The sequence below is a fragment of the Selaginella moellendorffii genome, unplaced genomic scaffold (assembly GCF_000143415.4).
Source record: "Selaginella moellendorffii unplaced genomic scaffold, v1.0 SELMOscaffold_110, whole genome shotgun sequence".
Classification (NCBI taxonomy): domain Eukaryota; kingdom Viridiplantae; phylum Streptophyta; class Lycopodiopsida; order Selaginellales; family Selaginellaceae; genus Selaginella; species Selaginella moellendorffii.
In genome coordinates, this window is record NW_003314371.1 from 167,977 (window position 1) to 194,472 (window position 26,496).

The 26,496-nt window shown below is 50.5% G+C and overlaps 14 protein-coding genes, 1 long non-coding RNA gene and 1 other non-coding gene across 22 annotated transcripts; 10 read left to right on the forward strand and 6 right to left on the reverse strand.

Annotated features, from left to right (window-relative positions):
* The first annotated feature begins 437 nt into the window (after positions 1 to 437).
* Positions 438 to 1,081, forward strand: LOC9662866. The gene is made up of 3 exons (XM_002990553.2): positions 438 to 530; positions 587 to 658; positions 714 to 1,081. The coding sequence occupies exons 1-3, from the start codon at positions 455 to 457 to the stop codon at positions 989 to 991; spliced, it is 426 nt and encodes a 141-aa protein (XP_002990599.1). The 5' UTR covers positions 438 to 454; the 3' UTR covers positions 992 to 1,081.
* A 539-nt stretch (positions 1,082 to 1,620) lies between these two features.
* On the forward strand, positions 1,621 to 3,543 carry LOC9662617 (29 kDa ribonucleoprotein A, chloroplastic). Of its 2 annotated transcripts, XM_024664399.1 has the most exons (4): positions 1,621 to 2,128; positions 2,176 to 2,356; positions 2,414 to 2,460; positions 2,516 to 3,543. In XM_024664399.1, the coding sequence occupies exons 1-4, from the start codon at positions 1,650 to 1,652 to the stop codon at positions 2,982 to 2,984; spliced, it is 1,176 nt and encodes a 391-aa protein (XP_024520167.1). In that variant the 5' UTR covers positions 1,621 to 1,649; the 3' UTR covers positions 2,985 to 3,543. The 2 variants fall into 2 exon arrangements, with proteins under 2 accessions (XP_024520167.1, XP_024520166.1); XM_024664398.1 differs by having other exon boundaries at positions 2,176 to 2,460.
* Positions 2,911 to 4,868, reverse strand: LOC112342484. The gene is made up of 10 exons (XM_024664397.1): positions 4,771 to 4,868; positions 4,585 to 4,709; positions 4,467 to 4,525; positions 4,312 to 4,402; positions 4,173 to 4,259; positions 4,062 to 4,115; positions 3,825 to 4,009; positions 3,694 to 3,770; positions 3,539 to 3,639; positions 2,911 to 3,490 (listed from the first exon to the last, which is right to left on the reverse strand). Exons 1-10 carry the CDS (start codon positions 4,826 to 4,828, stop codon positions 3,056 to 3,058), a joined length of 1,272 nt encoding a protein of 423 aa, XP_024520165.1. The 5' UTR covers positions 4,829 to 4,868; the 3' UTR covers positions 2,911 to 3,055.
* Positions 4,854 to 8,223, reverse strand: LOC9662618 (vesicle-fusing ATPase). Its single transcript, XM_024664393.1, has 20 exons — positions 7,924 to 8,223; positions 7,687 to 7,867; positions 7,585 to 7,635; positions 7,370 to 7,531; positions 7,167 to 7,318; positions 7,010 to 7,118; positions 6,857 to 6,956; positions 6,746 to 6,801; positions 6,634 to 6,699; positions 6,497 to 6,579; positions 6,305 to 6,438; positions 6,042 to 6,252; positions 5,859 to 5,990; positions 5,750 to 5,810; positions 5,639 to 5,698; positions 5,534 to 5,592; positions 5,394 to 5,481; positions 5,222 to 5,344; positions 5,099 to 5,167; positions 4,854 to 5,031 (listed from the first exon to the last, which is right to left on the reverse strand). The coding sequence occupies exons 1-20, from the start codon at positions 8,166 to 8,168 to the stop codon at positions 4,894 to 4,896; spliced, it is 2,280 nt and encodes a 759-aa protein (XP_024520161.1). The 5' UTR covers positions 8,169 to 8,223; the 3' UTR covers positions 4,854 to 4,893.
* A 132-nt stretch (positions 8,224 to 8,355) lies between these two features.
* LOC9662867 lies at positions 8,356 to 9,153 on the forward strand. The gene has a single exon (XM_002990555.1). The coding sequence runs from the start codon at positions 8,356 to 8,358 to the stop codon at positions 9,151 to 9,153; it is 798 nt and encodes a 265-aa protein (XP_002990601.1).
* On the reverse strand, positions 9,076 to 10,791 carry LOC9662619 (diaminopimelate epimerase 1). Of its 2 annotated transcripts, XM_024664401.1 has the most exons (10): positions 10,513 to 10,791; positions 10,296 to 10,463; positions 10,170 to 10,240; positions 10,053 to 10,110; positions 9,813 to 9,995; positions 9,675 to 9,759; positions 9,556 to 9,615; positions 9,423 to 9,496; positions 9,246 to 9,372; positions 9,076 to 9,190 (listed from the first exon to the last, which is right to left on the reverse strand). In XM_024664401.1, the coding sequence occupies exons 1-9, from the start codon at positions 10,768 to 10,770 to the stop codon at positions 9,253 to 9,255; spliced, it is 1,077 nt and encodes a 358-aa protein (XP_024520169.1). In that variant the 5' UTR covers positions 10,771 to 10,791; the 3' UTR covers positions 9,076 to 9,190; positions 9,246 to 9,252. The 2 variants fall into 2 exon arrangements, with proteins under 2 accessions (XP_024520169.1, XP_024520168.1); XM_024664400.1 differs by having other exon boundaries at positions 9,188 to 9,372.
* On the forward strand, positions 9,495 to 9,819 carry LOC112342486. The gene is made up of 2 exons (XR_002990991.1): positions 9,495 to 9,586; positions 9,693 to 9,819. It is a non-coding gene; the product is annotated as an uncharacterized LOC112342486 (long non-coding RNA).
* Positions 10,792 to 10,803: 12 nt separating the features above from the next.
* Positions 10,804 to 11,278, reverse strand: LOC9662868 (40S ribosomal protein S28). Its single transcript, XM_002990612.2, has 3 exons — positions 11,212 to 11,278; positions 11,007 to 11,148; positions 10,804 to 10,944 (listed from the first exon to the last, which is right to left on the reverse strand). Exons 1-3 carry the CDS (start codon positions 11,212 to 11,214, stop codon positions 10,892 to 10,894), a joined length of 198 nt encoding a protein of 65 aa, XP_002990658.1. The 5' UTR covers positions 11,215 to 11,278; the 3' UTR covers positions 10,804 to 10,891.
* A 44-nt stretch (positions 11,279 to 11,322) lies between these two features.
* Positions 11,323 to 12,199, forward strand: LOC112342485. Of its 3 annotated transcripts, XR_002990990.1 has the most exons (7): positions 11,323 to 11,453; positions 11,508 to 11,561; positions 11,612 to 11,707; positions 11,772 to 11,909; positions 11,965 to 12,013; positions 12,069 to 12,108; positions 12,165 to 12,190. XR_002990990.1 is itself a non-coding variant. In XM_024664403.1 (6 exons), exons 1-5 carry the CDS (start codon positions 11,358 to 11,360, stop codon positions 11,998 to 12,000), a joined length of 420 nt encoding a protein of 139 aa, XP_024520171.1. In that variant the 5' UTR covers positions 11,323 to 11,357; the 3' UTR covers positions 12,001 to 12,013; positions 12,069 to 12,199. The 3 variants fall into 3 exon arrangements, 2 of the variants coding, with proteins under 2 accessions (XP_024520171.1, XP_024520170.1); XM_024664403.1 differs by having other exon boundaries at positions 12,069 to 12,199; XM_024664402.1 differs by having other exon boundaries at positions 11,772 to 12,013; positions 12,069 to 12,190.
* On the reverse strand, positions 12,104 to 15,594 carry LOC9662869 (FACT complex subunit SPT16). Of its 2 annotated transcripts, none has more exons than XM_002990613.2 (2): positions 15,531 to 15,594; positions 12,104 to 15,389 (listed from the first exon to the last, which is right to left on the reverse strand). In XM_002990613.2, exon 2 carries the CDS (start codon positions 15,369 to 15,371, stop codon positions 12,201 to 12,203), a length of 3,171 nt encoding a protein of 1,056 aa, XP_002990659.1. In that variant the 5' UTR covers positions 15,372 to 15,389; positions 15,531 to 15,594; the 3' UTR covers positions 12,104 to 12,200. The 2 variants fall into 2 exon arrangements, with proteins under 2 accessions (XP_002990659.1, XP_024520160.1); XM_024664392.1 differs by having other exon boundaries at positions 12,104 to 15,454.
* Positions 15,595 to 15,607: 13 nt separating this feature from the next.
* LOC112342483 (protein ANTAGONIST OF LIKE HETEROCHROMATIN PROTEIN 1-like) lies at positions 15,608 to 17,798 on the forward strand. The gene is made up of 2 exons (XM_024664396.1): positions 15,608 to 15,726; positions 16,430 to 17,798. The coding sequence occupies exon 2, from the start codon at positions 16,438 to 16,440 to the stop codon at positions 17,770 to 17,772; it is 1,335 nt and encodes a 444-aa protein (XP_024520164.1). The 5' UTR covers positions 15,608 to 15,726; positions 16,430 to 16,437; the 3' UTR covers positions 17,773 to 17,798.
* LOC112342522 lies at positions 16,020 to 16,120 on the forward strand. Its single transcript, XR_002991001.1, has one exon. It is a non-coding gene; the product is annotated as a small nucleolar RNA Z266 (small nucleolar RNA).
* Positions 17,771 to 19,595, forward strand: LOC9662870 (cytochrome P450 CYP736A12). Its single transcript, XM_002990556.2, has 3 exons — positions 17,771 to 17,854; positions 17,923 to 18,851; positions 18,906 to 19,595. Exons 1-3 carry the CDS (start codon positions 17,824 to 17,826, stop codon positions 19,542 to 19,544), a joined length of 1,599 nt encoding a protein of 532 aa, XP_002990602.2. The 5' UTR covers positions 17,771 to 17,823; the 3' UTR covers positions 19,545 to 19,595.
* LOC9662620 (WD40 repeat-containing protein HOS15) lies at positions 19,533 to 22,099 on the reverse strand. 2 transcript variants are annotated; one of them, XM_024664395.1, is made up of 14 exons: positions 22,002 to 22,099; positions 21,793 to 21,938; positions 21,392 to 21,692; positions 21,175 to 21,263; positions 21,069 to 21,115; positions 20,863 to 21,013; positions 20,748 to 20,811; positions 20,533 to 20,691; positions 20,353 to 20,474; positions 20,229 to 20,303; positions 20,117 to 20,170; positions 19,996 to 20,069; positions 19,868 to 19,942; positions 19,533 to 19,812 (listed from the first exon to the last, which is right to left on the reverse strand). In XM_024664395.1, the coding sequence occupies exons 1-14, from the start codon at positions 22,060 to 22,062 to the stop codon at positions 19,593 to 19,595; spliced, it is 1,638 nt and encodes a 545-aa protein (XP_024520163.1). In that variant the 5' UTR covers positions 22,063 to 22,099; the 3' UTR covers positions 19,533 to 19,592. The 2 variants fall into 2 exon arrangements, with proteins under 2 accessions (XP_024520163.1, XP_024520162.1); XM_024664394.1 differs by having other exon boundaries at positions 21,793 to 22,078.
* A 14-nt stretch (positions 22,100 to 22,113) lies between these two features.
* LOC9662871 (uncharacterized N-acetyltransferase p20) lies at positions 22,114 to 22,732 on the forward strand. The gene has a single exon (XM_002990557.2). It carries the CDS (start codon positions 22,145 to 22,147, stop codon positions 22,709 to 22,711), a length of 567 nt encoding a protein of 188 aa, XP_002990603.1. The 5' UTR covers positions 22,114 to 22,144; the 3' UTR covers positions 22,712 to 22,732.
* A 10-nt stretch (positions 22,733 to 22,742) lies between these two features.
* LOC9662621 (mitogen-activated protein kinase kinase 9) lies at positions 22,743 to 24,554 on the forward strand. The gene has a single exon (XM_002990558.2). The coding sequence runs from the start codon at positions 23,068 to 23,070 to the stop codon at positions 24,067 to 24,069; it is 1,002 nt and encodes a 333-aa protein (XP_002990604.1). The 5' UTR covers positions 22,743 to 23,067; the 3' UTR covers positions 24,070 to 24,554.
* The last annotated feature ends 1,942 nt before the right edge of the window (positions 24,555 to 26,496 follow it).

Sequence of the window (26,496 nt, forward strand, 5' to 3'; positions counted from 1 at the left end):
AGAATTCATATATACATTCTAATATATATGCATTTAGAAAAATGGCATCCAAAACATTATTTTGTGAGTCACATATATATGTTTAAACAATTCAAGTACACTTCTGTTTTAATTTCATATATTTCACAGTTTAATACACTTTTTTACCAGCCCACCCACCCCAGTACACTGTCCCCAAAACAGTGATCACTAATTGTTTGCCATAGATATGTTTTAAAAATACCAATTGTTGACATCCTCGAAAAATAACTATTGTTGACATCCTTGTCAGATATTTATTTTGAAAGGATCTTCACAAAAATATCTAGATATTTTGAAATACTTGTGCAAGATACAAATATACATAAACTCTGAGAGACACGTGGGATGACAACTCGTACTATAAATTAACCACATCGGAAGGCCATTTGTATCAAGTTTTGCTTCTGTTGTCTCTGTTTGCTTCAGCATAGTGATGGCATTTGTTCGAGTTTCTTGCATCCTTCTGCTGCCATTGATGCTGCTTGCAATTGCCAATGCTGCTGAAGAAGGTAATGCTCAAAAGTTTTGTTTGCTTAAAATTTCAACTAATTCACAAGTTCCACAGCAATGGTGGTTTCGGAAGGGATGGATGCTATGCATGATCCGCGATATTTGGCTACTATCCTGGAAAAGAAAGGTGCTGCAACTTCCAGGAGTTTTGTTTCATTGTTTTCTGTTTTTCTTTTGTGCAGGACTAACAAGCGTTGTGGGTGAAACTTACTGTTGCCTCAAGAATGGCTATGGGTGCATGCAAGAGTGTGAAAAAGGCAAAGCGTACCAGTGCTGCCTCAAGAATGGCTATGGGTGCATGCAAATGTGTGAGCCATCCAAGAAGTACTCATGCTGCCTCAAGAATGGATATGGCTGCATGTGGATGTGCGAGAATGGTGTGGAGCACTACTGCTGCGAGAAGAATGGCTATGGCTGCACCAAGATGTGCCCCAAAAAAGTCACTTCTGGCAGCCTCTAGAACGGTTATAAATGTGTGGATGGGTATGCATGCCGCTATAGATCTATGGCGGCCAACTTTAAATAAAAACTGAGTGCTTCCTTCTTTGAAGTTCTTGCACATCCTCGTCCCCCACATTCTTCTACTGTACAATCCTCCACTGATTGCAGACAAACCCATTGTTCCAGATGTGAATTCGAGAGTGATTTCAAGAGTGGTTCTAGAATCATGAGTTCCTTCAATGAAGCTGGAAAGACTTCTAGCGAAAGACGATGATAACAAGCTTGTATAAAGCAAAAAGTCTCTCTCATTTTTTCCATAGCTCCTTTTAGAATCCAGGAAAAGGACCTGACCCATTGGCGGCAGAAGTAACAGGGACAAGCTCTGGAGCTAACATGCGTCCTAAAAGTCACAATTGTCCCTGCAAGAACGACGCACTAGACAATCTGATGCTCAAATTTCACGATTCTGCTGTGTCGTCTAGCTCATATCTTGCTAAGGCATATATCGAGTGGCAACATTTGGCGGCAGTCCAAAAACACGTGAAAGTATATTGAAAATTTTGTTTGTGGGCCCGATGTCATATTCGAATTAGGTCAAGGTACTTACGGTAGTAAAATCTTAGTTCACGCCTGCCCTAAAATGCGAAAATTTGGGTTTAGGGTTCTTCGCTCGGGCGATGGTGGCCAGGCGGAAGAAGCTCAAGGAACAGGTTGCGGCGGGCGATGGATCCGGCAAGGAGAAGCTCGGGCAGGAGGGGAGATTGAAGGTGAAGAAGAAGAAGGAGAAGCGGAAGCAGCAAGAGGCCGAGAAACTGGAGGAGGAGGCGGCGGCGCGGGAGCTGGAGGACCGGAGGGCGGCGAAGAGGTTCAAGAGGGAGGAGAGGAGGAGGAGGAAAGAGGCGGAGGCGGTTGAAAGGGAGGAGAAAGGAGAGGCATTGGCGGAGGAGGAGGGGACGAAGATGTCGAAGGAGAAGAGGAAGAGGAAAGAGGAGGAAAATGCGATTGATGCAGTGGAAGAGGAGGATGGAACAAGACCAGTCGGGAGGAAATCGAAGAACGCAAAGAAGAAGAAGGTGGATCGATGGGGCGCGCCTGTGGCTCCTGACGCTCCACCACAGCCAGAAATTGAAGAGAACGAGAACGATGACCATCAAAGGTACGTCTTCGTCGATTTCTTTAATCTTAAGTTGTTCTTGCTGGCAGGGAAGAGACTGGAGAAGAAGAATATCATCCCAAAAAGATTTACGCTGGAGGCATGCCATACACTACAAGCGAGGACGAAATCCATAGCTACTTTTCTGAGTGTGGAGCCATCGAAGAGATCGACTACACAACCTTCCCAGACACTGGGAGGTTCCGGGGCCTCGCTTTCATTACTTTCAAGGTAGACTCTCTTTTTCTCTTTCGATCGAAACTTTCAAGCATGGAGTGCTTGTCACAGACGCAAGCCGCAGTAAAGAAAGCACTCGAGCTCGATGGAGCGGACATGTAAGTTCCATGGATGGTTTTTCTCTTCTCACCGCTACTTTTCGCTGGAAAACAGGGGTGGCCGATTCTTGCGAATTATGAGATGCAAAATCAAGCCACAAGACGAGGCCAAGCAGCAAAAAACCTCCTACGCGGAGCCACCACCCAAGACGGAGGGCTGCACTTCAGTCTACGTTGGAAACCTCTCGTGGGACGCAACCGAGAAAGACTTGCGGCAGTTCTTCAAGAGATGCAAGATCACGAGCGTCCGCCTCGCGCTCGACAAGGAAACCCGAGAGTTCAAAGGCTTCGGTCACGTCGACTTCGAAGACGACGAGTCCGTGGAGAGGGCCATCAAGCTCGACCAGAAGCTGTTTCTCAACCGGCCCATCAAGATCGCCTACGCTGTCCCGCCCAAGAAACCGACCAGCAGCACCAACAGCGATCGTGAGCCGCGGAAGGACAAGAGCAAGAAAAATGGATGCTTCAGCTGCGGAGAGGAAGGCCACAGATCCTTCCAGTGTCCCAAGAAAGCCCAAGACTAGCAGGAACTTTGAGTCAGCTCTTATGTTGGAAGCCTCAAAATGGGGATGATGGTGCCTAGATCAACGTTTCACTAGGTTGCAGTGACTTTGTTGTCAACTTCTTCCGGAGTACTGTCAGTGGCAGTGGCTGTGTCTTCTTCGGATTGAGCTGCAGTTTCATCAACTTCCAGGTTCTCGTTCTGCGTGGCCTCTTCTCCAGCGGTGTCGAATTCTGGTGGTTCGGCCGCGGCTTCTGCCGCTGCTGCCGCTTCTGCCGCCGCCTCTGCCATCGCTGCCGCTGCCTCGGCTGCTGCAGCTCGACTCACGGCTGAGGCCATCGCCGGAGACGCGCGCATTGCCTCCCAGCACTCCCTTTCCATCTCCACGAGCTGCCGGCACACGTCCAGGGCCGTCGTTACATTCCTCTTAAAGTTGAAGCGGTATCCCATCCAGTCTGTGCTCGCGGGCTTGATGACTTTCGCCAGGATGTCGAAGCCATTTGTGTCGATGTTGTAGAGTATAGCGTCCTGGAAAGGAAGTTTTGGTTATCTGACTAAGAAAACGGATCTTCTTACGTCCACTTTGACGTGCCGATAAACCATGCAGAAGACCTTGAGGGTGAACCTTCTCGATTCGGTCTGGTTTATGCCCTCCACGAGACCAGAGAACAAGGTGGCTGCAACGAAAGGTTCCTGTCAAAACGAACTATCCATCTACAGAGTTTTCTTACAGAGGGCATGAGTGTTTGGAGCAAGTCCCAGCTCTACTTCGTGTTTGGCCCCAAGCAAGTCCACGTAAACGATTGATCTAGCAGGAAAGAAAACGGTAAGAATGGACGAAACCAAGTAGAAAGGACTATACTTTGGGCGAAATAGATAGATTGATAGCTCACTAGCGGGGTCTAGAAGCTTTGTTCGAGCTTCGAATTGCGAGGCGAGCAATTTCTCTGACGCTTCAAAGAGAGGACCGAGTGCTTGACCACCGAGCTCCACAACCTCTTTAGCAGCTGTGTTTATAGACGAGAGAGCTTCCTTTACTCTGCTCACCTACAAAAACGTTAAGTCAAGATAATGAAGTCTCAAGAACAAACGATTTTACCTCACTGTCTTCGGCAAATCCCATTACACCAGTCAAGATGATATGAGGAGGAACCTACAGAAAAAAAAAAAAGCCAAAAAACTTCCAGCGATTCCCAAGTGATTCGCTTACCTTACCCAGAAGCCTTATAGTTTCCATAAGAGAAGGAGGATCGGTATGACCGACGAAGAGCGTCGCGTTGCTATCAACTACAAGATCCTACACAAGGAAAAATAAAATAAAATTGGATAGAAACCAAATGACCGCTTACCAGTTTGTGAGCCTTGTCTTCCTTCGTCAAGCAAACATAAGGCTTTGTGAAGAATCCAAACTGGACAATCGAGGCGTGGAGCTTCTCGTCCCTGGATCACATTTTGTTTCTCTAAGTTGAAAGGGGAAAACCAAGAGAAAGAACAAGGAGAGTACCTCTTGGCTGCTCGAGCTCTCGTGACGAGCTGACAACGCCATTGCGATGACAAGATGTTCTAAGAGAAAAAGAAAATGCAGCATTGGAAATCGATTCGCATTGCTTACTGCTACGCACTTTAGCTCTCCCAACGAATGTGATGAGATCTGGATTGCCCAAGCTCTGGTGGTACTCGAAAAACTCTTTCATCATCTTCGCTTTGTATTCCAGGCTCTTGCTGCCATAGCTCCGCCGCTGGCTCACTGCAGCGCCACAAATCGCTCAAGAACACTCTCCCAGAGCCTCGGATCTCAAAATGCGCACCTGTCGCGGCTGAATCTTTCCATCGCTTCCATAGCTCCTCGCTCCTCCTACGCAACATAGAAGAACCCTAAAACCCTAGGTAGTAGCCTCCAAAAAACTATACATTGGAAAAGAAAAATGCCTCTAAGCCAAGTCTTGGAGGCATTCCATGAAATAATTCTTGTCAATCTTTCTCTTGCCAGCGTAAACGTCCTCCGCGTCATCGTCCTGGTTTCCTTGCGCGGCCATCTCCACGAGCATGAGAAGTTTCTTGATAGGAATCTACAAAAAAAAGAGAAGAAAGGTGTCACTCCAAACTTTTCTTTTAGTTCTCCGATCTAAACCATACCTCTTCGTCCAGTGCTTCGACCACGTCGTCCAGGTCTCGCTTGGCAAAAACACCCAGTCCTTCCAACACCTGGAGTAGAAAAGAATGAAGAAAAAAGCGAGTAATGGATTGATATCATCGTACCTTTTTCATGTCGGGTGGTCTCAAATTCGGTACTCCGAGCTTGACATTGAACGCCGAGACCAAGTCCATGGAATCAAGCACGTAGGACATGCTAGTCGTTCCTAGAACCATCAGCTTTCTTCCCTGTAAAACCAAGAGCAGTGACTTCTATTTACGAATTCTCGAAGCTTACTTTCGGTGGCAGACGCTTCAAGAGCACGAGAATAGTCTGAAGGACTACATTTGAAAAACGTGCACCTATGTTCACATACTCCAGTAGCCTGCATTTCCAGCATGAATCAGTTATAAGAATTGGAGTTGATAGAAGCCTACCGCTCGATGTCGTCAAGTATGATGATGCTGAACGGCGATTTGTAGGCATCCTCGAAGACCTGCAAAACACAGCTTTGTCGAGAAGATGAAATTCGATATCTATACCTTGGCGATTAAGCTGCATTTGCTCGTTTCAGAGTATCCAATCATGTTTTCAGCTGATATCTGGGCCAGAAACAGTTCAGGTTCTGCTAAAAACGTATACACATAACTTACAATCTTAATGAAAGGAAATTCGCTTTCAATAGCAATCGTTGCAGCTAGAGCAGTCTTCCCGCTGATGATCGAGCAATTAGTACATTCAAACGCAAGGAACAAAAACTACCTTCCAGGAGGGCCCTCCAGAAGACAAGTGAGAAGCGCCGTTCTATCGCTTTTCCTGACTTGCTCGACCAGTGTCATGGCGGTTTCTTGTACATGTTTGTGTTTCTCCCCGCAATCCAACATACCATTAACTCTGCACGAGAACAGCTCAAAAAGCTAGTTACGTTGCGTATCATATGCATACCTGTACATCTCGAGCGTATTAACAGCAGCACCAAAAGCAGGCTGGACCTCTTGCAGGGCATTATTGAAGTCAACCATTGTAACCTTGATGTTGTCTTCGTCGATCGGTTGAGTAAGATCCGCCACATTTACTTGCCTGTTTAAAGCAAAAGATACCGCGCTTTTCACAAGCCCTTCTAACTCTGCTCCACTGAAATTTTTGGTCCGCGCAGCTGTATGAGATCTTTGGTGAAAAACAGAGCAGCAGAATGAGATTATACATACCAAGGTCCTCCAGTCTTATGTCAGCGCTTAAAAAGGAATTATCTCTCATTCTGCTCGTGTGAATTTGAAGAATTTGAACACGTCCCTTTTCATCTGGAAGCCCAATTTCGATTTGAACTTCTAGTCGACCTGGTCTACAGCCACAAGTGCCATAAGTCTAACATACGGAATGCATTCAACAAAAACTCTCACCTCAAAAGTGCCTCGTCAAGCATATCCTTCCTGTTTGTCATGCCAATCAGTAGTATGTTGTTCAACGCTTCCACACCGTCAATCTAAAGATCGCAATTCAAACAAACACTTCACACGCAATAAAAGTAAAGGCCAACCTTGGTGAGAAGCTGGTTGACAATGCTGTCATGCACTCCAGTTCCATCTCTAGTGGAGCCTCTTGTCTGTATGAGAAGAAATTTTATCATTTACAAAATCGTAAAAGTATACCTTGCAGATGGCATCAATCTCGTCAAAAATGATAATGTGCAATTCACTCTGATCACCTGTGGATATGAAGACACTCAAAAAAAGTCTTTAATAACTGAAAGTATTGTAAACCTCTCAATCTCTGATCATTTTCTGCTTCAGCGAATAGGTCCCTAACATTCTTTTCCGTTTCACCGACGAACTTACTCAGAACTTCTGGACCATTTACCACCTGCATAACAAGCTTGTCAGTGTATTCAAGTAACATGGAGTCAAATAACAAACCTTTGGTTCACGACCATTGAGCATTTTTCCGATTTGCCGAGCAATAAGTGTCTTTCCCGTTCCTGGAGGTCCATGCAACAGCATTCCTTTGACGTGGCTTATTCCTAATCTGATAGAATTCTAATCAGCAGTTGCAAAATTTCAGGCAGCATTTCACCTGCTGATCACATCCGGAGGATAGACTCTTGATGCAAATGCCCTCCGAAATATGTCAGCAAACTCAGCATCGAGGCCTCCGATTCCTAGCTTCTGAAAGTTTAAATCTTTCTGCTTGAAGATCTGAGTACCAGCTCCCCTCTGATTCGTTATCTGTCGAACGCATGAATTGGTAAGTAGCTGAAAATGTAGTCTCTGGCTCACCTTGATGCTAGAACCAGGAGCTGCTTCGAATATAAATGTCGTCTCAATTGAAATCAAACCACGATTTGGATTATCATGGCCTTCTAGCGCTAAATCATTAATAGTGAGGACATAATTTATGCCGCAGTATTCGATGAAAGCCTTCTGACCAATAGTCACCACCTGAATACTTCGGAGTGAGAACCAACGAGCAGCAAGCAACAAAGGTCGCAAACCTGCTCGGATAATCTTCTAACGATCTCCTTGGAGAAAACTTTCGCATCAATCTGCAAGAATATAAATAAGAATCATGCATGGGCGAGATAAGAAACGCACACCTGTTCTTCTTTCCGATTTTTTCCTTTAAAGATTTCGAGTTCCACTGTCACAGCCGTAAGCTTGAACTTGTCTGGAATATCAAACCTTTCCACTGGAATCTCATCTCCTTTCGATACTTTCAAATGTTGCCGCTGGATTGTATTGAGCGCCAGAGAATTATTGGGCACCGCATCGTGACCCCTGCCGGAAGAGAGCTACTAATAAGCACAAGAAAAAAAACCTTAAAATCCACTCACTTGATCGTCAGCACGACGGCATTGCCTACAAGCGCGAATCCTCTGTCCCATCCCTTGGCATGAAACTTGGACGCATCACTCACCGAGCAATACGCGTAATTCGTCGACGCCAGATCGTTGGAGGGAGTCGCACAGACCGTCATCAGGAGCGAAACCGGCCGCGCCGGCACTGGATCTGCTGCCGGAGCCGAAATCTTGCCATATCCAGCCGCCGATGGAGCCCCGGAGCCCCTGATCCACGACATTCCAGATCCGCGATGCGAAGAACCCTAGACCCTCTGGAAACGCGGTATAAGAAGAATCCAACGGCTGGGATTCAATAGGCACCAGAATATCCCAAAAGCATCTTTTATTTATTAAATCTCACTCCCGACGAAAGCATTTTTAGGTTTCTTCAAAAATTCTAGCGCTAGATCCGATCGATCCGCTCCCATGGATTCAGGGCAGGGAGGGAAGCTCAATAGATTCCTGCGCAGCTGTGGATTTGGCGGCGCCGCGAGGCAGCACCATTCGTCCCAGACAGGGGCGGCTTCAGCGACAGCGGCGGCGAGCGCTTCGGCAAGAAATCCATGGGACGATTGCTTGGAATGCCCGGTTTGCTGGGAGAATTTCAATGGCGGCGACCACACGCCTTACGTTCTCTTCTGTGGCCACACCCTGTGCAAGACGTGCTTGATGGGCCTCCAGTGGGGGACGATCAAGCCACTCCAGCTCCAGCTCCCTCTCCTCGTCCCGTGCCCCTGGTGCCAGTTCCTCACGCTCCGCCTCTCCTGGAAGGGAGGCCGCCTCAAATTCCCGGCGAAGAACTTCTTCCTCCTCTCCATCGTCGAGGCCGCGAGGGGCAGCTCCTCGGCCGCTACCACCGAGTGCTCCAAGCCGGAGGATCACGTCCCGGCGAGCCGGAGGCTGGACAAGGGCGCCTGGAGGATGAGCGACGTGTGGCAGATCGGGCTTAACTTGCAGCAGCGCCGGGTCTGGCACGAGATCGTCCACGACGAGTGGAATGCCGACCAGGTGTTGAAGCTCATCCGGCTGATCGCCCAGGTGATCTCCAAGCTGCCACCGATGATCTTGCTGCTCTTCCTGGTGTTTTACGTCCTGCCCTTCAGCGCTCTCGTGCTGGTGCTCTACAGCTTGGTGACGCTGGTCTTCGCGGTGCCTTGCTACCTGGTGCTCTACTTCTCGTATCCGGGCATGCAGTGGCTGGCCCGAGAGATTGTTGCTGCTTGACTCGTAGGAGGATTTTTTAGTCGAGAGGTACGTATGGCTGTAAAAAAATTCTTACTGCTTTGAATGATGTCTGGAAAACGATTCCTTCGTACCGATTGTTTAATCCAGATAAGCGATTCCCGAGAACACTGGTTTCGCAGGTCCGGTCATATAGACGTGGTTGTTTGCTTCTTTCCACTCTATCTCCAGTGGACCACCCGGAAGATCGACAACGCATCTCTAGGATACCTTGCGTGAGTGCCATGAAATGTGAGGTAGACAGTACGTACCCTTTGTGCTCGTCCTTCCAAGACTGCCGCTACTACGACAGCGCAAGCTCCAGTTCCACAGGCCAAGGTCGGACCTACAACATACAGTATAATATCAGATTCAAAGCTATGGTACCATGTTCACGAATTTTACCTGCGCCTCTCTCCCACACTCTCATCCTGAGGTGAGTATCGGACAACACTTGGATAAACTCTGGATGTTTAAGGCCAATGATGTAATCGATTCGTCAACTTCATGAAAGAAACGCTCACCAGTATTTGTTCTTGCAGGAAAAACCTCATGGTGCTCGAAAAGAGGTCCAATCTTCTCCAAGGGCAGCTTATTCACCTCGAGATCCTGGATAGAGATGGGAATAAGGAAATGAGAAGCATTCAAACATGTTTGATTACCCCTTTAGCATCTTGCTCCCCAAATGTCACACAGTGTGGATTACCCATGCTCACGCAAGTGACGAGCCAGGTTCTTCCATCCACAACCAGCGGTTGCTTCACTACTGCGCCATCGGCATTAACCGGAAGCTTTGTGGGAACCTCGGCACCTTTCAGCGTAGGAGGTCCCATATCCACTGCAACCTGTGGATTGAATTAGTCCCAGCGCATGGAAACTAGACTACATGAAAGCTAGAGTACCTGTCCATCAGGACGAAGCTCGGGAATAATTGTTCCAGCAAGAGTGTGTATCTTGTAGCTGTAAGGTAAGTTCTTGTAAGAACAAAGACAAAAGAAAACCAAAGGACGTGATCAAACCTTCGAGGTTCTAGAGTTCCTTCCAGCCGTGCCACGAAACGAGCCATGCAACGAATCCCATTTCCACACATCTAGAGAGAACCAAGAACACAAGACAATCGCTAAAAAGAGTCAACTCTCATTCACCTCTGGCTCACTGCCGTCGGAGTTGTAGATTCGCATGGAGTAGTCGCAGCCTTGGGTTCCCGGCATAGCAAAGATGACACCATCGCCTCCCACACCAAAGTTTCGATCGCAGAGCTTGATCGCATCCTCCGGAGAAACTTTTGGAGCCGAGGAATCACGATTGTCGACCTGGACATCCGGATAAGAACACTCACAACACAACACACACCACGCATACCAATATGAAATCGTTTCCCAGGCCATGATACTTAACGAAATCGAGCGTTCGCTGCTGGAGCGACGAAGAAGAGCGCATCGATTCCAAACGCGATCGCTCCTGGACAACAGCGTGCGCCAGAGCCACGGCTTTCAATCTGGATCCACGCTGCGACAAGAACACCCTAGATCCAGAGCTACATCTCCTTCCCAGCGGCGACAATCGCGAAAATCCCTGGCATTGCGCTGCACCAGCATTCTGGGCGCAAGCCGCCGCCATGGAAGAAGAGAATGACCTAGAACTAGAAAAATATTTTAAACACAAGACTCTTTCTATTAGAATTTCATCGATCGAGAAGGCTACATAGAAATCCCAATCCCAAAATTTCGCCAGGGTCTCTTCATCTCAGCCTTCTAGCTTCTCTTTCGGACTCGAGCAGCGTGAGGATGTCACCTACACAAGAAATTTGCCCCAAAGATCAATCTTCGATTCGATCGAGAGGATCGAGAGCTTACCTTCGCGGATCGGCCCCTTGACATTGCGCATGATGAGACGATTCTGGTCGTCCAGGAACTTCACCCGGACTTGGGTCACTTGCCCGCGAGATCCCGTCCTGCCGATCACCTTGGTCACAATTGCGAGCTTCACTGGCTGATCCTGTAAGAAACAAGCACGAAATCGTCAAATCCAGCTCTAGCTTTCCTATCCATCCTCACAGACCATGGCGCGGCGCTTGCTGTTTCCGGCGGCTCTCAAGAACCCTAAAACTCTTTAGCTAGGGCTTTAGAACTACCGTTGGATTGGAATCGCTTTAACGGTGGAAAACGGCATATTCTTTCTTCTCTTCTTTCTAACCCTAGATCGTTATGGCGTTCTCCGCGGCCGCTGGACGAGGCGTCTGGGCGGAGAATGCTGTCGATACGCTCGCCGCGCACTTCGATCGAGCTCACAACTCGCTTCTGGTATGATTTCCAGAGCTACATTTGGATTTCTCGCGAAGTGGCGCTTGATTACAGCTGATTCAATACAGATTGGACGAGGAGCTCAGCCGAATCTACGGGAATGACGATGTAAGCCGCCGATCCCTTGCGCATTGGTTCTCAAACCGCGGAAATTCCAGGTAAACCCGATGAAGATCCAAGCACGCTTGAATAAGCTCCAGGAGGAGCTCCCTGTGTTGGAAGCCGAGTGTAAGAGGCTTCTGGCCGCCAAGCAGGTATGCTAGACATCTCTCAATCCCGCGATCACTGCCAAGCATCTCATGGAATTTCTCTTCACAGGAGTTTATAGAGCAAACGGTTGGCTCACTCCTTCACAACAAAGCCACACTGGAATCTTTGCAAGCCCGGGCTGGCACTGCCACAAACAACGAAGACGTCGACCAGCCGGACGAATCATCGGCCCAATCGCTCGGGAAGGTACTCAAGCTTGCCGTGAAAGAAAAATTACTTGCAAGTGCTCTTCTCATGATAGATTCTCAAAGAATGGAAAGAACTCAAGCCCCTGTGAGCGGCTCTACCAGGTAAGAACTACGAACTTCCAGCTGGCTAGCTCCAACTCTCATTTTTTCGTGCCAGATTCTCGGAGAATACGAGCCATTGTGAGATGGAACTCCAAGTAAGAAGCTTTCGTTTAAGTTCGTAAAGGCTGCCTGTGCTAACTCTTTCACCAAGGAAATTACAATTCGACTCCACAACTCTATATCTTATCTATCTAGTCTTGAACCTCTTGGCCGGAGGAGCTTTGGGAGAAGCTCTCGTCTTACCAGTCATCTTAGCCTTCCTCCTCCTCCTCTCGTCCTCGCTATCCGACTCGTCTCCCTTCTCCTTGTCCTCCTTGGACGCCTTCGCCTCTAGCTCGTCCCAGCTCATGCCTTCTTCCTCGTCACTGTCCGCCTCCTCCTCCTCATCGTCCTCCGACTCCACCACCGACTCGTCGTCCGAGCCCTCGTCCTCGGACTCGGACGGCTCCTCCAGGTCGCTCGGCTCGTACCCCTTGTCCGACTCCTCCGACTTCTCCGACTCCGAGTCGGACGCCTCCATGTTGAGAAACTCCCACCCGCCATCGTCAATGAACTTCTTGGGGTCGTCCAGGATGGTCTTGAGAATAGGCCGCCAGTTGAGATTCATCCTACTCTCGTAGTACTTGATTGCCATGGAGTTGAGCCACTCCTTGATGTTGTCCAGCGACGTGGACGGGATGGCGTCGATGCGCAGCACGTCCTTCTTGAAGTCCTTGAAGATGATGGCCATGTCGAAGGCTTTTTGAGCGAAGCCAACTCTCTCCAGGTTGACAAGCTCGATGTCCTCCACCGTCACCACCAGGAACGGGAACTCGATCAGCTCCACCAGGCACTTGACCGTCGGCACAATGAACGCCGACGTCTTGTTCGGCACCCCGTGGAAGCCAAGCTCCCGGAACGGGATATCAAACTCGAGGCCGTAGTTCCTGAGCGCCGGCTGCTCCCACAGGTCCGTCACCTTCTTCACGAACACCTCAAACTCCTTGTTGAGCTTGTTCTTCCGCTCCCTCTCCGCCTGCTCCTCCTCAATCTCGTCCGGATCGAAGTGCGACCGCCTACTACCACCGACGTTTTGTACGCCGTCCATCACCTCCACGAAGAACTGTACGTCCTTGGCCTTCTTGTTCCCGACCATGATGTGGTTGTGGAGGTGGAAGTGCAACAAGGTGATCATCTCCTTCTCGGCCGGCTGGAAGAATGCGTGCCTGATATTCCTGTAGAGGATGTCCACCGTCTCCTCGGCCTTCATGGTGGAGTACCGGAGCCCGTTGACGTGAGCCTCGAGCGTCCCCCGCCTCCTCTTTCGACCGGCAAACGGTGGCCGTATCCACAGATCCGACAGCCGGATGGCCTTCCCCTTGGAGATCTGGAGCTTCTCCTGGGTGACGAGCGTCGCCCGCTCCGCCTTCTCGGACTCCCTCTGAGAGACTTGCCGCTTCAGCGTCTTCATCATCTGGACGATCTGCGTCGAGTGCTTGATGTCGCTCGTCCGGAAAGAGATCTCCTTGAGATATATCATGTGCGGGAACTTCTGGAAAGGGACGTCGTTCGTAGTGAACCCGGCTCCAGGGACGTTGAAGATGATCCGGATGATGGAGGAGTTGAGGTCCTGGTGATTGTTGATGGTCCTCACAGTCGCGATGTGGAAAGGAACCATGATACCGTAGATTGGAAGCAGCACGGCTTCGTTCTTCTGGTCGACCTGGATCATCAGCTCGCGGCTGAATGGAAGCTCGTCCACGTTTCGGTACGCAGTCATCTCCCCGGACGACTTAACCATGTTGTGGCCTTCTCCATGGCCGAAGGCACCCGCCGCCAGCCTTCTCGCGGTCTCCTCGTTCTTCTTGAGCGCGAGCTCTGCCTGCATCTGCCGCCGCTGGTCCTCCTTGGTCATTTCCTGGTTGTCCGACCGGAGAGCCGTCTTCACGTAAACAGGCTCAGCACCATTCGAAGCCGGCTTCGACCTCGGCCTTTCCTCGGGCTCCTCATCACCGTCTTTGAACGAGTACGCAATGTCCTGGAAGGCTTTCGAGGACAGTGATGTCACCACATCGGGCCCCTTGTCACGAACAACGATGGTATCAGCGAGAAGAAGCCCGTAAGTCCGCGTCTTCGGATTGGAAGACTTGATCTCCAGATTTTGCAAGCCGATGTTTACGTTAAAAACCATGCCCGCCTTGATCACCTTCTCGTTCCTGGGATTCAAGCTCAGCCCGGATTCCCTGTACTCGATCCCAATGCCTGCTCCAGCTGATCTCGTCAAGAACGACGACAGCTCCGGTGCCTCACGCTCCAAAGTGGTAGCAGCAGCCTTGTACACCGCCGACATCAAGTTCCCAGGCCTCAGAGCGTTTATAGCCGCCTCTTGAGCTTTCAAAAGTGCCTTGTACGCTTTCTCCTGGCTGGTGTCCGCGTCAATGAGATACGTCCTGGCCACATTGGAGCAGTACATGTTGTAGCGACCCCCAAGAGCGCAGATGATCACCGCAGTTGCGTCGTAGTAAAGTGGATCCTCGTTGCTCTGCGCGCTCGCCTTGAGATCAAACACTCCACCGCTCTGGAAGATTGGCGGGTAGCAGACGTCGGCACCCTCCGCCTTGAGCTTCATCTTCAGCTTCCCTGGAGGATCCAGCATCACATTCTCCGTCTCTTCCATCAGCTCGGCGTGAGTCATGCGCTTCTCCTCGTCGATGACATGCTCCAGCTTCGGCACAACGAACGTCTTCATGGCCGTCGCGCTCAGGTACGCCGCCTTCTTCACGTTGTTGATCTCGCTCTCGTCCTTGACGGCAAACATCTCGCACAAGCCGGCAGCAACGTCCACTTTCTCGAGCCGGGAGGACGAGAGGAGCTCGTCCCACTTCTCCATGAAACTCCCCTCCGTCTTCTCTTTCGCAAGAACCCCCAGGACCGGGGACCGAGACTGCGCCTTCACCGTGTCGAGGATCTCGAGCATCTGGGGGCCACCGTCTTCACTCCTGAGCTTCACGTGAAGAACCACGTCCACGCCGCACGACGTCCTGGCCGGCCGCTGGAGCTCCTCCAGGATCTTCACTTTCTTCTGGCTGCACAAGAAGTGGAGAGCTCCCTGGACGAACACCATGAGGGTGTCTGGAAACTCGTATCCCAGCATCCAGATGTTCAATGCCGACGATTTGAGGTAGCGAAGCTCGGACGCCTCGGCCCTGGGCGGCGTGAAGACCGCCACCGCGTCGGCCCCGCCCCAAAGCTCGTTCTTTTCGTCCGCCCAGCATTTGTAGAAGATGTTGAGCCGCTTCACGAAATCGTCGATGTTGATGTCGTAGCCGCTGTCATTGGCCTTGCTCTTGGCGTCGCCGCCATTTCTCGAGTCCGCCATGGCCGCCGCCAAGAAACCCTGCGCTTGCCCTCTTCAGCCAGCTAGGGTAATACGCGAGTGCCCGCGAGATCAGCCCCACGGCGCTGGAATAAGTCCGCAAAGAAGGCAATGATCGATCAGCACGGGGCCATTGCGAGCGCGGAACAAGGGAGCGATTACCTCAGCGCGCTCGCGGTCTCCCCATCGTCCCCTCTCGCTTCTCTTCGGCGCACCAACGAAAGAACCCTAAAGTTTTGGGGCATTTAAATCGCATTAAGTCCAGGGGCGGGAGCTCCGCAACGGACGGCCAGGATGAGGCCGCCCGTCCACTAGGGTTTTAAACTGCGCCGCTATCATCGAACGACAGGATCGATCTGTAAGTTCTTCGCTCCCGCCGCATTGCCTGCGCTGTCTGGTTTTGCCACGGACGTGATGAATCGATTAGATGTGTCAAGCGGCTTCCTGGCCGCTAATGAGCTCAACCCTTTCGAGGCATATCCATTCATTCCTGATCCGTCTATCACTTGCATTTCCTTTTCTTGTTGCGAAGAATCGATTTGCTGTGTGCTCGATGTATCGAAATCGAAGCTAGAACTTTTCTGTGAATGTGATGAATTGCGAAGAATTGATCTACTGTGTGTGCTCCATGTATCAAAGCTAGAACTTTTCTGTGGCGAAAGTGATGAATCGATTAGATGTGTCAAGCGGCCTATGGCTGTTGATGGACTTAAACCTTTGAGGCATATCCATTCATTCCTGATCTGCCAGTAAAGAGTTATGTTTGTGATAGATCAATTGCTTCGTTCTCTTCATGCTCTAGTTCTTGCATCAATTCCTGACAAGCTCTAAGGAGCATTCTTAGGAAAGATAGCGTTTTTTACAAACTTGGGCATAGTTTTTATTGATTGTTCGTTACCATTTTTCTTGTACTTAGATAAATCGGTCGAATGCTTTTTCTTTGTCTTCATGCTCTAGTTCTTCTTGCATGAATTCCTTAGAAGCTCTTAGGAGCATTCTTTCTCTAGGAAAGATAGCGTTTTACAAGATACTCACAAGTGGTTTTCTTCTTCTTTTCCTAGTGTTATGAATGCAAATGGATTTCCTACAGTACCTCCTCTTTGCCTACTCGCAAGGCTTAACAGACGTTTCCGCTGATATGCTTCTCGGAGACATGGCTCTGGATACACCACTACCATCGATCTTCATGGTGATGTCCGTGGCTCTCTTCGCAGCAGCGTCCACGCCTCAGGTCAGCAGAGAGTGTTGGAAGCTACGACGAGACGGCTTAATGTGGCAGGAAATGAAAAGCTTGGCCGCGTCCAGCGACCACGTAACCAGGGACAGAGAGTGGCTCAAGTTCTACCGCATGAGATTCTCGTCGTTCCAGTACCTCCTAGCGGAGCTCCGGCCCTTCATCGAGAATCCGAGCAGCGACTTTGTCAGGGAACCGGTTGACACAGAGAAAGCAGTAGCCATCGTCATTCATCGACTTGCCTGTGGCACCTCACCGAGAGCTCTCGCGGAGATGTACGATACCGGCGCCTCGACCGTCACAAAGTATACCAAGCTCATCACCAGCATTCTTGCGAGCAGCTCCCAGCTCTACTCCAAGTACGTGGTCATCCCCTCGGGAAACGCTCTCACAAAGGTGATAAGGAAGTTTGCATCGCTCTCGGGCACTCCCAACGTCTGTGGAGCAATAGGTGGATCTCACATCAAGCTCTACAACAAGCCAAAGCCAGCATATACTCCTGCCGACTATCTATCAAGCTATGGCTTCTACAGCGTCCTGCTCCAGGGCGTCTGCGACAGCGACAAGATTTTCTGGGACGTGTGCTGCAACGCTCCGGGTGGACTAGACGATGTAACGCATCTCAGAGCTAGTAGCCTCTGGAGGAGGCTGATCAACCGGGAGGTGCTGGCCCAGCCGACGATGAACTTACAGGGTCGCCCGCTGCAACCATTTATCGTGGCGGACAGGCCATACCCGCTGATGCCGTTCCTTGTGACGCCCTTCCACTACGACCGAGACGACACCGTAAGCGAGAATGTGTTCGACATGCAGCTTTTGAAAGCCAGGGAGTGCATCGCCAACGCTTTCGGCCTCCTCAAGGCTCGGTGGAAGATATTGAGAAACATGAACACGGACCTGAGATACGTAGCGCAGGCGGTCATGGCTTGCTGTGTCCTGCACAACTTCTGCCAACTCGCTGGGGAGCCGGAGCCCGAGACACAGGCTGACGACTATCCAAACAATAAGATGGCAGCTCCTCCACTTACGAACGAGCACGAGGTCGGGTTGCAAAACGAGGCAGTCGAGTACAGGCGAGCGCTCTTTCTCGACTGGCTCCGGCGGCAGCACGAAGAGGCGGAGCTGGAGAAGAGGAGAGCAAGTCAGATGGCGCGTCCCGGTTATTCATAACAGCTCTTCTACGCGTGACTTGCCTCTTGACTAGCTTCGTAAGTCCTGGTCATGGCGATAGCGGCGATAGACAGCCACTCTGGTAAGCTAAATAACATTGTTTTCTCCTGCAGCTAACAATTGTTTTTTATTTTTTATTTTTTGTTACAGCTAAAGGTCATCACGCAGAGTCTAGAGACTCTCGAGGGTCGTTTTGCTCGATCATGGACGCCATGAATCTCTTCGCGGCTGCTGCATTTCTGGTGATCGGGCTGGTTTATTGGCTTGCCAATCGGCAGCGGCCTTCTACTCCTCCGGGACCTTGGAAGCTGCCTGTTGTTGGGAACTTACACCAATTGTTGGGAAAGCAGCCTCATCGCGTGATCACCGAGCTCTCCAAGAAGTATGGTCATCTGATGTCCCTCCGGCTGGGATCAGTTCAAGCGGTGGTGGCTTCTTCCTCCCAAACAGCGAAGATCTTCTTGCAAACTCACGACGCGATCTTCTCGTCAAGGCCTGAAGTCGCGAACGCCAAGCTTCTCACTTATGGCTTCTCGGACATCATGTGGGCTCCTTACAGTCAGCAGTGGCGCGAGCTCCGCAAGCTCTCCGTCCTGGAGCTCTTCACTGCCAAGAGACTGGAATCGTTTCAAGGCATCCGCAGAGACGAGACTCTCAACATGATCCATCGTCTGCTGAAGCTGGCTCGAGAGAAGAAAGTGGTAAACTTTCGGGACGCGGCAACAGAGCTCTCATGGAGCATAATTAGGACAATGGTTTCCAACAGGCAGGAGTTCGTCAATCTCGAAGAGGGCCTCAAAGTCAAGTCGTCACTCGACCGAGCACTCCAACTCGCCGGAGCTTTCAACCTTGCCGACTACATACCGTTCTTCCGAGCTTTCGACGTCCAAGGATTTCGCCAACAAAGCCAGATCTTGCACGAGCAGCTGGATTTCTTCTTCCAGGGCCTGGTCGACAGCCACAGGCGACAAGAGCGGCCCCCGAACGCCTCGGAGGACTTCATCGACGTGCTGCTGTCCATCCAGAAACAAAACGGTGTGGAGTACGTGAGCGACGACACGATAAAAGCGACAATCCAGGTTCGTTTTGTCCAGCTCGTTTCCTCGTAAATCCGGCTGACCATTTCATTGCAGGATATCTTCGCAGCTGGGACTGATACATCGTCCATGACTCTGGAATGGGCTCTCACCGAGCTGGTACGCCATCCGCGCTCTCTCCAGAAAGCCCAAGACGAAATAAGTTTCATAGTTGGAAACGACCGGATGGTGAGCGAGGCAGACATTCCGAAGCTCCAGTTCCTACAGGCGGTAGTCAAGGAAACTCTTCGCCTCCATCCGCCGGGTCCTCTCCTCCAGCACCAGTCCGTGGAGGACTGCAAAGTCGGGCCTTACAGCTTCCCTGCCGGGACCAGAGTGATCATCAACGTCTACGGCATTTCCAGAGATCCAAGCTTGTGGGAGCAGCCTCTGGAGTTCGATCCTTGGAGGTTCCTTGACAAGCCCACGGCCAGCATCGACATGAAAGGCCAGCACTTCGAGTTCATCCCGTTTGGGTCCGGCCGACGAATCTGTCCGGGGCTGGCCATGGGAGTGAGAACTGTGGAGCTCGCACTGGCACAGTCGCTCCACTGTTTCCACTGGCACTCGCCGGACGATCGAGTCCCAGATATCGAGGAAGTCTGTGGGATGACGCTGCCAAAGAAGAACCCATTGCTGCTAGCTCCATCGCCACGACTGGCTGACGCAGTGTATGGCGAGATACAAAGAATGTGATTTTGCTGTATTGATCTCAAAAATATCAAAGCAAAGAATTTGTGTTGTCTACATTCGAAAGTCTAGAACGCAAACAGTGTTGTTTGAGAAGCAAGCAGCGACTCTGTCACCTTCTTTGTTCCAACAGACCTCAAATATGCCGCCGCTGCCTTTGTAAGTCTTGAGCAAGTTCCCGTCCTTGACGGACCATATGTGCAAGCATTTGTCAAAGGAGCCACTGGCAAGGAACTCCCCGTTTGGGCTAAAGGCCACGGAGTACACGGGCTCACTGCACAGACACCCACAGCCGTTACTTAAGACACGCGAGCGCTGCAAGCGCTTACCTGTGTTGCGTCAAGCTGTAGAGTTGAATCCCTTGTTCAACGTCCCAGAGCCTGATAGTTGCATCGAACGAAGCGCTGGCACAAAAACAAACAAATGAAACGGGAAACGGAAACTATAACTATTTTACCTCGCTAGTACCAACTGTTGGTTCGGATTACTCGTCCCCGGACCGCTCGGACTCCACTTGATGGTGTATATTTCCTATAACGCTCAAGTCAGGCCGGAGTATGTCATAGATGGAAGCTTGCCTTCTTATGCTCCTTCAAGTCATGCACGCATTTTTCATGTTTCATGCTCCAAATCTAGATAAAGAAGAAAGTATGTCATCCAAGTCACACTGATATAACATGGTATTCTCACCTTAGCTGTGTAATCATCCGAGCAAGAAGCAAGGAGGTTCCCGGTTGGATCCCATTTGATAGCATTCACCTCGTCCTGATCACACGCCAGAAGTCATTTAACCATTAGTGCTGAAGTTACAAACCTCGTGCCCCGCAAACTTCTTCACCGGTTTGGTTTCCCCTAGCTTGCAAACGTAAATCATGTTGTCCGTGGAGCACGTCGCGAACGACATATTGTTCCGCCAATCGACGTCGAGTGTGGGGGCTAAAACAAGCATGCGGTTTCACGACTAGTGGAAAAGGAAATAATTGTGGTTTCGAACCTTCATGGTACTCAAACTGCTGTTTGACTTCACCAGTTTTAGCATCCCAAACGATTGCCGTTTTGTCTACACTACCACTGAGAAGCAAATCGGCCTTTTTGTTCCATTTTAAAGAAAATATCGGTCCTTTGTGTTTGTTTAGCGTGTTTTTCAATTCCCCTGTAAGTGAAAAAAAGTAAATAGTCAATACATGCTTCAAACCCAAAATAACGTACCATCTTTGCTCCAGATCCTAGCTTGACCGTCGTATGATCCGGTTGCCAGCAACGTTCCTTCCGCCTTCACAGACAGGATGAGTCTTTTGGAGTCAGATGAAACGAAGCAGCTTACATTCCAGTCAAGAGTAGTCACGTCCTTGCTCTTTTCATTTGTTTTGCCCCTGAAATGTTTCAAAACAAGTGGCCGAGGTGCCGAGCTCTGAGCATTAACTCCGGAAGGACCATCAGCAATTGTCCATATCCGCGCTGTTGAATCTCCAGAACTGGAGATGTCACACAACTAACTTAGTAAAAGACAGGTGAATCCGCCAGCCTTACCCAGATGCTAGGAGAGAACCTGTTGGGTTCCAAGCACAGATGAAAACCTGGAGCGCTGAAAAAGTTTAAAAACAGCGCAAGACTGTAAAAATAAAAAGGAGCAAACCTCCGATCCGTGCCCCTCAAGAATTGTCACTTGAGAAGCTGGAATCTCATTTACTGGATTGGTGGCGGCGACAGTAACATCCATGTCACCTGAAACACCTTGGCTTAGATACTGGGGGAAAATGTTCTCATAGAAAAGGATGACCTTTATAAGGAAACAAAAACGAAACAAAACCAACCATAGAAAGATCATACTTTCATACGAGAGAAAGATTTACCTGAACTGCGAGGCTCTTCGATCTTCACTTTGACGTCGCCGCGCTCCTTGTCCCTCTCTCTTTCCTTATCCCTCTCTTTTTGCTCGCGGTCCCTCTCTCTCTCGGCGCGCTCTCGCTCCCTCTCTTGCTTCTCCCTCTCGCGCTCCCGCTCCTTCTCCCTCTCTTTCTCCCTCTCCTTCTCCCTCTCCTTCTCTATCTTTTCTCTCCGCTCCCTGATGAGCTGCCGCAGCTCCGCCACATCCTTGGTGAGCAGCTCCACCGGCTGGAGCAGGGAGAAATCGCCGTCCAGGTCTGTGTTATCCTGGCGTAGAGGATCAACCGTCAATCAATGCTGTTGAACGAGAGGAGCGTCACAAACTTCGACGAGTAAACGCAAACTCTCTGAAAGGATGATCACTCACATCATTGAGATTGGCCTCCAGCTCCAGGTACTGGATCCCCTTCTGGACGAACGAGACCAGAGCACCTGGTGGCACGAGATTCCCGTCAATGCTCATCTTATTCAAGCTGGCTTCATACCCCAGCGTGAACGCCGTGTGCGTGAAACCTGCCAGGGTTCGGTCTCCTTGCGTGTGATCTAGCGCTGGCGCTGGCGGCGCCGGAGGCTTACCTGATTCGTGGAGATAGCGAAAGACGAGATAGTTGAGCTCCACCGAAGTGATGATCGCCATAGCCCCAGCGCCCAAAAATTAGGGCTCCAAACTTTAGGGTTCTTCGCGACGAAGAACCCTAAATCTTGCTCCAGCCAATTCGATGCTCACGCTCAGGGAATTCCGGGCCAGCGACATCGACGACATGATGGAATGGGCGATGGACGACGCGGTTACCGAGTTCCTCGTGTGGGAGACCTACACGTCCAGGGACGCGGCGGTGGAGTTCTTCCACGCATTCATCGTGCCGCACCCGTGGTTCCGCGCGATCTGCTGGGCCGACGTCGCGATCGGCTCGCTCTCGCTCACGCCGGGCTCGGGGATCCACGCCTGCCGCGCCGAGCTGGGTTACGTTCTCGCGCGCCGCTACTGGGGCCGCGGGATTATGACCGCGGCCGTGACAGCGGCGGTGGAACAGGGATTCCGGGAGCTCCAATCCATCGCGCGCATCGAGGCGATCGTCTTCCGGGAGAATGCGGCATCGCAGCGGGTGCTGATCAAGGCTGGATTCGCGAGCACGGGGCTGCAGCGCAGCTACGTGATCGTCAAGAACAAGCTCAGGGATTGTTACGTGTTTGAGATGGTCAGGGAGGAATCCTCGTCGCTGGGATCGTCGCTGGGTCACGACATGGAAGAAGAAGGCGAAGCTATCGAGCTAGAGGATCGATAGCATCTACAATTTGGCTGGAGAGGTGGCGTGGTGGAGTGGTCCAAAAAGGCTTCCTGGGAAAGGGGGGAGAGAGGATTGACCCAAGAGCTTTACTGTTTCCGCGTTACACCAGTCAGCGGCGGCACGGCCGGGAGGAGGATTTTTCCTGCGACTATTGGGGCCATATCAATCTTCCAGAGCCACTGTGCTGGCGAGCGAGCGATCGAGCGAGCAGCGGCTAAGTCTTCCTAGAGGTATAGATCGTCTTCCTCCACTAGTTTAGTAGCCATAGTGGTACGCTAGATTCGAACGTCTTTCAACCAGATCGCTACTGGGGCTTCGAGGGTCGATCCAGATCGCTCTTGGGCAGCAGCAGGATGTCGCTGGTACGCAGCAAAAAGCCTCCAAATCTCCAGCTCCTGCGAGCTCCGTCCTCCTCAGCTCCAGGGGCACACCGGCTTCCACTCCCTCCAGCAGATGCGACCAGGGGATTGAAGCTCCCGGAGATTGCCAAGGACGAGGTGGGAGGCGGCCAGGTCTCGCTGGAGGATCTCGAGAAGAGGGAGATTCTCGGACAGGGAAGCGGTGGCAAAGTCTACAAGGTGGTGCACGTACGCACCGGCGTCGTCTACGCGCTCAAGACGATCCATCCCAAGACGGACGCGGCCATCACCAAGCAGATCAAGCGCGAGAAGGAGATAAGCATGCGTTCCAAGGCGCCGTATGTGGTGCAGTGCTACGGCGTTTTCGACAAGGGCGGGGAGATCTCGCTGGTGCTCGAGTACATGGACGGCGGGACGCTCGCTCACGTCCTCAAGCGCCACCCCAGGATCGAGGAGCCGTACCTCGCCACCATCACGCAGTACGTGCTCAAGGGGCTGCTCTACTTGCACTCGAACAAGATCGTCCACCGGGACATCAAGCCTTCCAACTTGCTGCTCAACAGCAAAGGCGAGGTGAAGATCGCCGACTTTGGCGTGAGCACGGAGCTGGCCAGCACTTTCGCCGAGTGTAACACCTTCGTGGGGACGTGCGCGTACATGAGCCCCGAGAGATTCAAGCTCCACGAAGCTCGCGGGGGATTCAACTACTCGGCGGACATCTGGAGCCTGGGACTGGTGCTGCTCCAGTGCGCGCTCGGCTACTTTCCATACCTCTCTCACGGCCAGGAGGCGGACTGGATGACGCTTATGTGCAACATCTGCGAGTGGGAGGTGCCAAGTCCCCCCGAAGGAACTTCGCTCGAGTTCCAGGACCTGGTGAAAGCTTGCCTCCAGAAGGAGCCGGCGTGTCGACCGAATGCGTTCCAGCTCCTCCAGCACCCGTTTCTAAAGAAGTACGAGGCTTCGCCTTACAGCCTCCAGCGATATCTCAGGTGATCTTCTCGGCGATTCTCGGTAAGAAAGACAAACCTTGTGATTGGTTTTTGTGAGAGTCGCACTCACAAACAGTGGTTCCTTCGGGGATTAAGACTTGCTACTTTACTCATTCATGGTGACAGCTCCGCTTCGCGTCTTCCCTGACTGGGTCCGAAAGGGAAGAGCCATATGAATGACTTTCATCGTAAACGTCATACTCTCAACAGCTCGTTGTCTTGGAGAAATTGCAGTCTCCGTGCCGAGCACGGATAGTTTCTGCTTCACTCGAAATGCAGCATCTTTACGTCCAGAGTTTCTCTTTTTAGTTTCGTCTGCCTCTTACCGGACCGTAAAACCGCGTCAAGTTCCGATCATGTTACAAACTGGTGTTTCTTTGTGAACGAGCTCTGTGCAAACCTTTTTCGTTAAGCTAATAGAATCCCAGTGTAAGTAAGGACGATGTAAATTTTGCGTGGCTTCACCATAATGAAATTTATGAGATGCAATGGTCTTATCATATGTACAACTAGTCCCAAACATGATCTCGGGATAGTGTAAAGCCTCTAGCAGTCGCGAGTTTGTCCACCATAAACCGTTTAGACGTTCCACAATCCAAGTATGTTTATCTGGTATGTAATGCACATACCAGCAAGTGAGCTGCCTTCCCCTGCTCTCTCTGGCAATCACATCCTTCAGGTAACTAACTTCAGTAGCCAGAGCCTTGCCAAACTGTAGGTGGACATGGCTTTTACAATGTGTATCTTGATAGACTTTTCGTCTCCAGCTCCCTGTGCTTGGAATCCCTTGAAATCAAAACTCTTGAAAAGGATCAAGCATCGGTTCCCCTTCTGCTTGGCTTCTACCAACACCGAGTAGTTGTTACAAGTGTTCTCCAGAACGAACTTCGTGCTGAGCAGCAGAACTTCCAACAGCCATACATACTCAAGAACTTCAACGTGCTGCTGGAGACGACTGACATTGATATAGTTGAAAGCCAACTGCAGCGCCTCAATGAATGACTTGACAGCCGAAAGCGCAACACGAGGAACCATGCGTGAATCCTTCAACACCACTTGTAGCAGGAGGCCGGAGCTGATGGTCACAGACAGACATGGCACCCCGGCGGATGATGTCTCTACATAGAAGTCCGTGGATGAGTCGACCGCAGCGAAGTTGCGCGGGCGCACGATGCGAATACCTCTTTCATTGCTCCCTCTTCATTGCGAGTTACATTTGTCAGTGCAAAGTTGACGAGGTTTTTCTTTTTTTATTTTCTATCCTCGATTTTATGAGACCATTTCCCACTTGGGTTGCCATTCGCTGAAGCTGCGAGGTATGAAAGCTGGCAAACGCGATCCACACCGTGTTGGATTTTTGCTATTTGGAATTCTTCCATTTTTATTTTTTTTCCCACAGCAGCAGTTTTGCTGGAGCTCAAACTCGATGTTTGGTTGGGATAGATCGAGCTCTTGGAATAATGAATCAAAGGAAAGAGCTGTTCGAACAACCAGATCCTAAGCTTGAATTTGTATTTTGTGGAGTGTGGAAGAATGAAGAACAGTGGTTTTCGTTCAGCTAACCTGGTCTCCTTCCTTCAAAGTGGGCGGACTAGCAGAAACCTCTTATAAAAATCTCAAGAACAAATCGCTCGATGATCAATCAATCGTATTCTGTGCTTGCCAGCGAGATCTTCTCGGGTCAATGTGGGCAGATAAAAACACGAAAAGTAGGATAGTCTTTTGTACGTTTCACTTCGCACCACGTTAAAACGAAAAGCTTGGAGCTTTCGACCTGTTGTTTAACCAACCTATCATTGCCAGTGACAAGGCCGTCGCGTGTTTCGTGGCATGTCAGAGCGTGCGCTGGTTGATCACAAGCCCGACTTTGATCAAAACATGGCACGGAGTTTCAATTCAACAATTCCCGCTGGCCAATCCAGACCTCCCAACAAACAGTTTCGATGGATTCCATCGAGATCGATCGGAGGGCAACTTAGAAGAATCTTATAGGAGTCGGAAGAGACGCCAATTTACAACACCAGAGAATGCTTTGGTCATTCGAACTCTCTTCATGATAAAATCTTTCCAATTCTCTTCTTCGTGACTGACTGAAGCAATCAAAAAAAATTAGGAAAGAAGAACAAAAGGAAGAATCGTATGATATTCGTCCATTATAATGCGTGCTATGGCTGGCTCTCAAATGTTGAATGTTTGGTTTGTTCCCCTTCGCATCGCTATTCGTACAGTCACTTTCGATCAGACATTTTCTCTGTGCGCTGCTGTAGCTGATTGAAAAATTAAATCTTCCACCATGTAGCTCGCGGCAGAGTTTGAGAGGGATGTGGAACACTGTCATCCACAGACCTGTGATGCCAAAGAGAAGCGTTGCAAACGTTTGATCCACATAGGCGAACCTGAGAGGGATTTTCTCGACTTTGGAGAGCTCTTG